Genomic DNA, 11,802 nt, shown 5'->3' with positions numbered 1-11,802 from the left:
TTGCCCCTTAAATATGATGTAGAATTTAATGTTAGACAGGGTGTTGAGGTTTTAAAAAGTAAAAAAAAAAAAAAAAAAATTTAAATTAAATCTTTAAGTCTCAAAATGTAATTGATATTTAAATATTAAAAGCACACTCTTTTTTTTTTTTTTTTTGATAATTCAATTATTGGGGGAGGAAGAATTTGAAATATGAATGTTTTTGAGAAAAATATCAAGAAATGCTAACGAGTTGAGTTACAAAGTTTCTTACAAAAATGCACTTAAATTTATCACATTCACTTCAAAATGTATTGAACCGCCCTACTTCATATTCAAGATAACTTTCTCCACCACATTTACATTTTTGAGGGGAGATGTTTGTATATTCCGTATGTAGCATATTTTGCACATTAATATGTTTGATTTTTGTCTGTTATGCAAGTACATATTTAGCACATGTTAATTTTAAAAGTAATGAATTAAACTTTTGAGATTTTAAAAAGTAACAAATTAAAATTTATAGTTTTAAAAATAATAAATTAAACATGAAGATTTGAAAAGTAACATATTTACATATCAATATGTTTGATTTTAATTAGTCTAGATCTTTATGTCAAGTACATATTCAACACATGTTAATTTGAAAAGTAATGAATTTGTGTGTGTTTGGGATTGCTTAAAAAGTTAGTTTTTTTTACTGTGGGGCCCAAGTAATTTATGGGCCAGGCCCATTTACCCGTGGGGAGTTCAAAGGCCCAAGCCGAGGAGGGCTATGGCCCAAACTCGATAATATGAAGCACAAAGATAGCCTTGGGATACAGCCGAGGACAGTTCAGTCCTCGACAGACCCAAGGTCCCACCGGAAAGAAGGGCAAAAACAGTATAGGACTAAGCTTGAAAGAAAATCTAAAATATCCAAGGAAAACTGCCCTTATTGCCATTCAATACTCTGCACTGACAGAGCCGTATTCTTCGGCTTTTACAACCACCCCCAACGACTTTGGGTATGGGCTGATGGGACAAGTATCAGTCTTGAAAAGGTTGACCCTATACGTGGACGAAGGACAGTGAACGCAGGCTAGTATAAAAGGAAAGATAAGTAATCTGAAAGGGGGGCTGGGAAAAATGGCCAAAAACCAGAGCCTCCTAGCCCACCTCCAGGAGAAAGACTCTAGGGGTGAAGAAAACTTAACCATGCATGAATACCACGAAAAACCCACCGCCTGGTGACCAAGGCTTAGCCTTTCAAACCCACGCTCTACAAATAATGTTGTTTGGGCCATTTCACGTGCGAACCCAACACTGTTACGGTTCGTTACAGAATTGTGTCCTTACAATTGGCGCCGTCTGTGGGGATAGGCTTGTATGTTGGCATAGGCGGTAGGTCGAGAGAGTTCTTTTGTCATTTCTAACAACTGGTTATAGAGTTCTAGTGTAAAGTTCCGCTAGGGGCTATGCTTCTTGACAAGGGGCTCGGCCGAGGAGCTAACTCCCCTAAAGCCAAGGTCCCACGTAAAGAGAAAACTGGGTTTTGGACAGAACCAAGGCATTGCATGGTCCTCGAACTCAAGCCTATGGGGAAACCAACTACTTGGATGAGAAAACTGGGTTTTGGACAGAACCAAGGCATTGCATGGTCCTCGGACTCAAGCCTATGGGGAAACCAACTACTTGGATGAGAAAACTGGGTTTTGGACAGAACCAAGGCATTGCATGGTCCTCGGACTCAAGCCTATGGGGAAACCAACTACTTGGATGAGAAAACTGGGTTTTGGACAGAACTAAGGCATTGCATGGTCCTCGGACTCAAGCCTATGGGGAAACCAACTACTTGGATGAGAAAACTGGGTTTTGAACAGAACCAAGGCATTGCATGGTCCTCGGACTCAAGCCTATGGGGAAACCAACTACTTAGATGAGAAAAAGATTGAGTTTTGTAAGGTTGGCTACTTAATAACAATTCTAAGTTGCTCAATCCTCGGCTCAAATACTGTAAAAGGTCAATGCCAATAGGAGTGTTAAGAAGATGGTGAAACGCCCCACTATTCAGTAGCCTAGGGGGGCTGTTCATTTTGCGGGTGATACGTCCTCGGATGGTTACTTCCTACACCGCATCAAGCATTGAGCTATCATCTCGGCTAGTTTTGTGGTAAGTATCGTTTTTCACAGGTCGGCATTGTTGTGCCAAACAACTCTATTAAAGTTATGGTGATATCTTTTTCTTAGCAAGCATTTTGGCCCTAGATGTCATTGATTCAAATGCTACATTATTGTGCCGAATAGCACTTGCAAATTCGTAATAGCACCCTTCTCTTTGATAAAGGATTAGGGCCCCAAGTATTGTACTCTAAGGTCGGCGGTACTGTGCCAGGCCGACTTAGTAAGCTCATCATAATGTCCTTTCTTTTCCCGCCTAATGGGAGTTTCAGCCCTAAGTATCATTTGTTCGATTTAGTATTATTAAGCCGGATTGTTTTTATAAACACAGAGCAAAATCTTTTTATTAACTGGGACTTTGGTCCTAGACGACGGTCACAGTTTAAAAATAAAAAGAATTCACAAGATTGTATGTCTATGCACTGCGTTATCATTTCGAAAAAATAGAGATAGAACATGTGAAGTAAAGTGATAACAATTTTTATTAATATAAATGTGTATTACAACGTACAAAGGAAGGCTTAAACAAGCCTATACAAAAGGTAGATTGCCAAAGCAATAAAAAAAAAAAGCAATACATTAAGTAAACAGTCAGGTCTCTTTTTAAACTCGTCTCCGAAATCCTTCCAAACTCTGCCTCAGTAGCGCCCATATTGAGAGAAGGATCTTCTTCAGAAGAAGATGGAGGAGATGAATGAAGAAGATGGAGGAGATGAATGAAAAGAAGGAGGAGAAGAAGAGGGAAGAGATGAAAAGAAAGAAAAAGGAGCAAAAGAGGGAGAAGGAAAACCACCAGAATGGATCTGGTGGTGGAAAGAAGAAGAAAGAGAGGTAAGAGGAGACACCAGTGAACGAAGAGAGGAAGAAGCAGGGGCACTTGGTCCCTGCCTTAGTCTTGACTCCTAACACATTGGTGCCATGTTAGGTATGCTCATGAGAAAGCGGTTGGTACTGATGATGGGTGTCCTCGACTCAGTCACGCCGAAAGTTTGACGTGACGAGTCCCTGCTTCGGATTTTCGCTGAAAGGAAGGTGAGATAGATTTTGAGTCTTCGCCATCCCTGCCCTGACCGAGTCATTACGAGCTTTATTAGAACGTGGTGTTTACCGGGGGGGGGGGGTATGGTTCCTTCATTATTCGTTGTTATGGTGAACGTATTATGATTTAGTGTATAACTAGTGGGTAAAGTAAACGCTAAGGGAGGCTAAGGATTTCAGATCTCAGAAGGATAAAAAGGGTCTCTGTATAAGAGCGATAGCCTCCTACTTGTCTTCTTATAGGAAGGGCAAAACGGAAAGTATTAAATTCGTCCAGATTTCCAAAAGAATCTGTTAACAAAGATGTATCCGTTCCACTTCCCCACCTCATCAAACAAACCGTCGAATTTAAATAAGTCTCGTAAATAGAAGTCATTAAAAGCGCGTTTTGGATAACCAAACGGCGAGAACGCGTTAAGAGTAAAATCAAAAGAATGTCTCGTAGACTGGTACATTTCCTGGGCAGATGGAGAACCGCCAGCATTAGTGAAAGACCGAATTAATTGAGCCATAATAAAGGCTCGGTATTACCAAAACCCCCATTTCCAACCAAGAGGTTGGACAGCAGGGTTTTGAGGGGCTATTGTGGGGCCCAAATAATTTATGGGCCAGACCCATTTACCCGTGGGGAGTCCAAAGGCCCAAGCCGAGGAGGGCTATGGCCCAAACTCGATAATATGAAGCACAAAGATAGCCTCGGGATACAGCCGAGGACAGTTCAGTCCTCGGCAGACCCAAGGTCCCACCGGAAAGAGGGGCAAAAACGGTATAGGACTAAGCTTGAAAGAAAATCTAAAATATCCAGGGAAAGCTGCCCTTACTGCCATTCAATATTCTGCACCTGACAGAGCCGTATTCTTCGGCTTTTACAACCACCCCCAACGACTTTGGGTATGGGCTGATAGGACAAGTATCAGTCTTGGAAAGGTTGACCCTATATGTGGACGAAGGACAGTGAACGCAGGCTAGTATAAAAGGAAAGATAAGTAATCTGAAAGGGGGGCTGGGAAAAATGGCCAAAAACTAGAGCCTCCCAGCCCACCTCCAGGAGAAAGACTCCAGGAGTGAAGAAAACTTAACCATGCATGAATACCACGAAAAACTCACTGCCTGGTGACCAAGGCCTAGCCTTTCAAACCCACACTCTACAAATGATGTTGTTTGTGCCATTTCACGTGCGAACCCAACACTGTTACGGTTCGTTACAGAATTGTGTCCTTACATTTACTATTTAGCTTATTTTGGTACTATTCGTAAGTCTCATTACACTTTTTGGTATTATTTATAACCTCATGGTACTATTTCAACTACCTTTGAACTTTATCTACAGTACTTTCAGTAAAAAGAATTCAGTTTCAGCTAAAATAAGTTGTTTCCAAATAGACACTTAAACCTTGAGATTTTAAAAAGTAACAAATTAAAACTTATAGTTTCAAAAATAATAAATTAAACATTAAGATTTCAAAAGGTAATAAATTAAAATCTAAGACCCATTTAAATCGAGTAACATTATGTTTAGGGCTCCTATAAGGATGACTGTTTGTTTAACAAGTGGTAATCCATGGAATTTTTTAGTTAAAAGGGGAGAGATGATCGATAATTTTGAGTAATTAAATAATTAACGTGACATCTTGTTGTGTTAGTTTGTGACAATATTGTAGTATAATTTGTAGCACCTCTAGGATTATTTGCAATCTAAAATATATAGTTGGCACAATCAAGCATCAATCCACTAACCATATCACAAGGAATGACAGTTAAGATGTCACTCTAGGGTTTGATCCTATAGAGACCTTAAAATTAATAGGGACTTCTATAAAGAGCAACATGTGATGAACAGTTTCCAACCTAAAAATGATCAACTTGGCCTTGTGGGACTAGAGAAATTAAAGAATGGACAAAAAGAAAGTTTGAAAGAGACGTACTTTGGAAGAGAGTTGATTAAAGTTGCTATCGGTAATAAAATAGAACCTACTTGTGATGCTTAATTACTAGAAACCTCTCCACCAAACCCCCTGATTGAAGGGGATTACAAAAATAATAATAAAATTAGAAAATGCTTCATTTAGTGGGGCAACATAACTTACCTTTCAGTTAAAACGTCCACTGCATTCGAGACTAATTAAGAAGCAAACTATTGTCAAAAAATTCCCAAGTGGCAGCCATGTGAAATGGATAAGAAAACAATATTTTGTTCTGAAGAGGCAGGTAAGCTAATCTCCATCTTCTAGTGAATTTGAAGGTGAAGAATTTCGGTCAGAGTGAATGTGGATTGGGTTTCGCGTCAATTGCATTACTTCCTCTTTTGAACTTTGAATTCTTCTGAGAAGTGACCCCTAATAATTTTAATGAAAACGAATAGTATACTAAAATATTTAATGATCATTATTTTTATATGCTAATGATTCTTTGGTTAAATGACTACTCTTGAAGTTTTTAATAAGAGTAAGAATGAGATGTAAAACTTATGTTTTACATCTTTTAATAAGAGATTGTCAAATCAATTTTTTACTTAAAACTTAATATATTCTATCATACTTAATAAATAATAATATCTCAATAAACTATAAGTTGGGTTGGATTTTCAAATGGATATTAGAATTGATTGGGTGTGATTGTGTCTATTTTTTAATATGTGATAGGATGATATGACATGTAAGGATTGGAAAGTGTAAAATTTAGGTTTTATACCATATTCTTTTAGATTTTAAACTCTTTTAACAAAAAGATCCGGGGTTTAGAAATTTTGAATTCCTCCTTCTCACTTAAAAAATGTCCATTTATAAGATTCTAGTGTATTGAGCTTAGAAAGTGGTATTGAGCCCAATATATACTATTATTCCGGTAATTGGGGACAGGATATCTTTGATGAGTCGATAATTAACACTAAGATATCACTTAAGCAATTCCAACTATTCCCAAAATGAGAATCTTTTTTTATCGGAATGGCCCAAAAACAAAGATATCAATCGGTCAATGAATGATGCTGCTTCCAAATACTCTGAGTTGGCACATAATCAAGACCCAAAAAAAGAAAAAAGGCCCGCATATATTGTTATCTTTTTGTTAAATGCATAAGAACATAAATGTTTCACGCATTGGAATTAAGAACTAATATCATATTACTATTATACTAATGCAACCATAAAGTGGAAGCAAATTGGAGTTGATTACTATTAAAATTTGTCTAAATTCTAAAAGATGAAAAAGAAGAAATGTTCATGTAAGCATTGAGCATCATCATAAAACATGTATCGATCTGTGGTAGCCCATGGTATTACCGATCCACAGTATCCATGAGATTTTAAAATTTTGAAACATGATGATTCTTTTCATTTTAATGGTAATAGGTTGAGTTGATTTGATATAAACTATAAAATAGATTCATTTCAAATGTTCTACTTTGTTTATAATAATATATCATAATATAACACCAACTAAAATGGTAATTAATTTCAATGATTAGTGTATTGGTTTCTACTGTAAAATGAGATTCGTGAGGTTCTAAGTTCAAAATAATCAGAACTTCTAACTGGTATGTTAGTGTTTTTTTTTTTTTTTGGGAGAAACGATGAGCTAAATATCAATAAAACATAATCCCTTCGTGAGCATAAAAATTGGAAAATATCCATGTTTGTGTCTGTGTGTGTATTTCATAATCTCGTGACTTGTCTGCAAGACTGGCATTATATATATATGCCTTTCAAGAAATTTGCTTTGACAAACCCAACGGCTGCGATTGGACCGTGCAAGGTGCATGCATGGTTGCAACTTGAGCTAGAGAGGAGGACTATCTTCTAGATATATTGTACTAGCTAGTAATACTTAAAAAGCATAGACCGTCCACCGTCGGCAGTCTACAATTTTTTTGATGAGTCGTCGGCAGTCTACAATTATAGCTTTAATGCTAAAAACTTTGATAAAATATATATATTCATAAAAAGATGACAATGAGTATAATATTGTAATTAACAAAGTGGCAACGTTGTAGATTCAGATAAAGAAAAGGATAATTAAGCTAAAAACCAAGTCCAAACATATTGCAACTTGATGATCCACTTGCTAGCTTTGGCGTCAGCCATGAGATAAAAACATAAAAGACCTCCTCTCTTTCCTTCTCTTTCTCTCTCACAAAGTCTAAAACTCTCTCTCCCGGCCCTCTGGGGATTGGAAAGAGAGCAAAAACTAATCCAAGTGGACAACAAAAAACAACCCAACCCCTATCTTTCTTTCCCACTCTTTTTCTCTTTTCTAAGAAATGTATATAATACACATATATATATAAACTCTCGTGTTCTTTGTGGAAGCAACCCTAACTTTCCCAAGAAGAACAGAGAGAAAAATTGACAAAGAAAATGCCTTCATCACTTCAATTCCACAGAATTAACCCTGCTATTCCCACCACCACAACAACCACCTCTAAACCCTCCCAATCCTCAAGTCTCAGGTTTCAAGTCACTCCGTTATCTTTCAGTGTTTCGGCACCTGAGCCTATATTGCAGCGTCACTTTCACATGGTCGAGTCAAATCAATGTTGTTCTGCGGTGGTGCAGACCATAAACGCGCCAGTCTCGATGGTATGGTCCGTTGTCCGCCGCTTTGACAACCCTCAGGCGTACAAGCACTTTGTCAAGAGCTGCCACGTCATAGATGGCGATGGCGACGTAGGCACGCTCCGTGAGGTCCACGTGGTGTCGGGACTCCCCGCCGAGTCAAGCACGGAGCGGCTCGAGATCCTCGACGATGAGCGCCACGTCATCAGCTTCAGCATCATCGGCGGTGATCACCGGCTCAACAATTACCGGTCGGTCATGACCCTTCACGCGACCGGAACTGGGACCGGGACAGTGGTGGTCGAGTCCTACGTTGTGGATGTGCCTTCGGGTAATACTAAGGAAGAGACGTGTGTGTTTGTGGATACAATAGTACGTTGTAATTTGCAGTCTTTGGCTCAGATCGCTGAGAATATGGCTACAAAGTAGCAGGAAAAATCATGTTGCATGGTGATTATTCTTAAATTGCTTCTTTCTTTCTTTCTTTCTACAATTTTTTTTTGGATATGGGTTTGGATTGGGTTATCATATATCATTGAGACCCATATATGTATTCATGTAAATGTTAATTAGTCATTGTTTTCCTTTACCTACATTAGCTTATACACAATAGTCATAGTGTATTTTTATGTTTTATTTATGCTATATGATCAGTGTGTCTCTTTGGGGACTTGTTTTCTTGGGTACTAGTCATTGTGAATTCTCTCTACTTAGCTTTCATGTTTTCCATTTTTTTTTTTTCTTGTTCTTCTTGTTGAACCAAGACCCCAGTAAAGTAAACCCTACTTTAATTGCACAATATATTTTCTTAGAGAAGAAAATCAAGTGGCAACTCATAAATCACAAAATTAGTTTAAGTTTATCGTATGAAGCTAGTGGAATTCGAATGTGGCCCCCTTTTAATTGCTTGTAATTATAAAATGTGGGATGCGTTTAATCTATTTGCGGAAATTTGATATATATGAAATCGTCGTACATTAAATACTTTACTTTATCCTCTTAGGATATAATATATGTTATTGTGTGAAGATTAGAAATTTGCACTACACTAAACACCAATCTAATACAGGCAAAGCACACATTAAAAATGATTTTCTTACCTAGTACGAATTTATGTTTACCACATGCTTTCTTAATCTCAAATAGTGAAAAAAAGCATTTTTAGATGGTGATGATGATAAATGTCCATTTCATTGTCCTTCATGAATCGAATAATTAATTTTCTTGCGAAGCAAAATTAATAAGTAGGTGGTGCATGACAGTCAGCATTAATATTTTTGTAAGTTTCCTTGAAACTTCTGAGTTCTGATCAATCTGATCCATATATGAGTCCGTTTAGATACAACTTATTTTGTTGAAAACTGAAAACACTATAACAAAATAATTTTTAAATATGTGAAAAATTATTGTTCACTTTTTTTTTTTGTTCATATGCCCTGATGCACTGTTCATGCACCAAGCGCTAGTCTTTAAAAAAAAAATGCAAACGCTGAGAGCAAAATGCAAATCCAAACCCAACCATAAAAGAAAGTGATTCTATATCATTTTTTTTAGTCTCTCGAAATATTATGAAAATATATATATATATATATATATATATATATAAAATTGGATGTGAAAAAAGTACCATCCTAAAGATATATTTAAAAAATAAATTTTATATAAACATATATTTAAAAAACAAAAAACATGCCTAGGAATTTTCCGTATTTGCGCATGCACGGAGAGTTTGAATTCTACACTAAAGACACCAAATCGTTGCTATGAATAGGAATCAGCAACTGCAGGTGCTGCAACTTGACTTTAAAAACTCAAGTTGTTGTGGAAACAAAGGCAAGTTGTACCTTTTTTTTTCTCACTTTTATATTCTCTCTCTCTCTCTCTCCCCCCCTCTCTCTATGTATTATATTTATATGGTGTGTGTTGGAAGGATAAATGTGCAAGTTGGGTTTGCAAGTGGCCAAGGAGGCTTTTAAATGTCCCCCTTGTTGAACGAGGATGAAATCAAAAGCCACCCATTTCCTTGTGTCCCAACGAATGATTTGACTGGACAACAATTCATCTCTAGAATTTTCTTCACCTAGCCAACCTCCAATTTGTGTTTGTGGACTGAATAGTCTTAATACCACGTGATCATCACAACAAAAAAAGAAGAATTAAGTAGTCTCGAGCAATGTTTTGGCCTTTCACAAAGGATGTAGACCCTACGATGAGACCCATGTGTGGAGCCCATCCCCTTTTGAGAGAGCCTGTTACACTATTCTTGAACTTTTTAAAAATTGATCAATCCTCACTTGCTTAATTATTTCATATACTTACATACTTTAGGTTGTACTTAATTTTTTTTTTTGAATATTTCTATTTTATTTGGGATATTATAAATTTTAAATGCGTAAACACTTCTTGTTTAAGTAAATTATTCAGTACTTCTGGGATCAATTGTTCCATGATTGATGTATGGATCATTTGAGGTTGGTAAAACTTAGGTGGCAACAATATTGAAGTTGTCCTGGTGGGAATATGAAATGGTAAAAAAGAGTCCATTTTGTAAATTGTGTATCATTTATGGGAATCTGTTTCTGGTGCAAGTTCCCTATCTACCACATCTCAAGAATGCAGCTCCATCTCGTTGGGTTTTGTTTGGTCTAGACTTTTAGTTACACAAGTACACAACTAGGTTTTTGAGCCACAGCTGGCTCCTAATAGGCAAGATCAATAATTTGCAAGTATAGATTAGCAACCATGATAGAATCATAGATAGCATCTTTTTCTTTCCAAAATACAATAGAAATTTATATAAAAAACTTCACTCTCTGTGAGAAAAGAAGAATAAAAAGAATATTAAAACCTTAGAAACCATATTTCTTGTCTCTATTAAGTAAAAAGATGAACATATATGTGTTTGTGTATACCATATTACCTTGTCCATTCCAATTTTCAACCATATGTTTCAAAGATCACTTAAGAACTTATGCTTATTTTATAAGCCTGTTCCATGACCATCCCATTTCTCAGAATAAATTTTTAATCATGCAGTCTCTTTAACTTTTCCGCTTTGCCAAGTCAAAAATTGTGATTTGAGACTACGATTTCAATTGCTTTATTGCATCTTCTTGTAAGGTTTCTATTTGTTGGGTGCTCAGGTCGTGCAATATGGCTCCTCATTTTCTAGCTAAGTGGTCTTTAGCTTGTAATTTTTTTGGTTCTTTTGATGTTAGTAATAGTCCCCTTTCTTTTGTTTCTGTTATTCATGGTGAGGCTTGTTTGCCTGTGTAGTTTGTTTTCTCTCTTAATAAAATTTCTGATTCATCAAAAAAAGAAAAAAATTTGCATCATTGTAAGTGCATATGTAATAAGCGCTACTCTTATATCATGTATTTAAATATATACCATATTTTTTCTATAGTATGTGGATCTCATAATATTATGTAAAATCCATACATATATAGAATGCATAAGAGATATATATTCTCTTACAAAAATGAATATTGACTTTTTTTTTTTTTTTTTTCATGAGGGGAGTCAAGCTCACCATCCGTACGTATAGAGTCGGTAAATGGAGACATGGAATGTAACCCGAACTCACTGTTCTTCGAGAGTCGGAGACGTCAATAGGTCAAGATATTGATCAAGAGCCATATCATCGCCAGTGATATTGTCATGTTGTGGTCAAAGAGTAGAAGGTGTGTATGATTTATGACTCATGAGACGTGTTGCATTAAGCAGACTAACTACCGTCTTGGGGCCGAAAAGGTTAATAGGCCCAAGGAATCGAGGACTTCGTTTTTGTTAATTATCACACGTATAATGTCATTGCCAGCTTGCGATGCCCTTTGACCACTTCAAATTTTGATGCTTTTCCCTACTTGGGGTCTCAATGAACTTAATTTTGTCTCATAATAGATTTAGTGACATTTAGAATTTTTTTTTTTTAATTATTAAAGCGTGTCAACGATGAACCCAGATAAAATTGATCATACTCCAATTCTATTTTTTTTTTTAATATAAAAAATTGTCACCTTAACTAATGTTGCATCTCTATCATTCATTGCTCACTTGAACTACTTACCCT

At 36.5% G+C, this 11,802-nt stretch overlaps 1 protein-coding gene across 1 annotated transcript; it reads left to right on the top strand.

Moving 5' to 3' along the window:
* The first annotated feature begins 7,318 nt into the window (after nt 1–7,318).
* LOC115957587 (abscisic acid receptor PYL4-like) lies at nt 7,319–8,403 on the top strand. Its single transcript, XM_031075872.1, has one exon. It carries the CDS (start codon nt 7,533–7,535, stop codon nt 8,157–8,159), a length of 627 nt encoding a protein of 208 aa, XP_030931732.1. The 5' UTR covers nt 7,319–7,532; the 3' UTR covers nt 8,160–8,403.
* Nucleotides 8,404–11,802: the final 3,399 nt, after the last annotated feature.

The sequence above is a fragment of the Quercus lobata genome, chromosome 8, assembly GCF_001633185.2.
Source record: "Quercus lobata isolate SW786 chromosome 8, ValleyOak3.0 Primary Assembly, whole genome shotgun sequence".
NCBI classification, from domain to species: domain Eukaryota; kingdom Viridiplantae; phylum Streptophyta; class Magnoliopsida; order Fagales; family Fagaceae; genus Quercus; species Quercus lobata.
The sequence above is the reverse complement of the archived record's forward strand: the minus strand, read 5'-3'. Positions and strand labels throughout refer to the sequence as shown.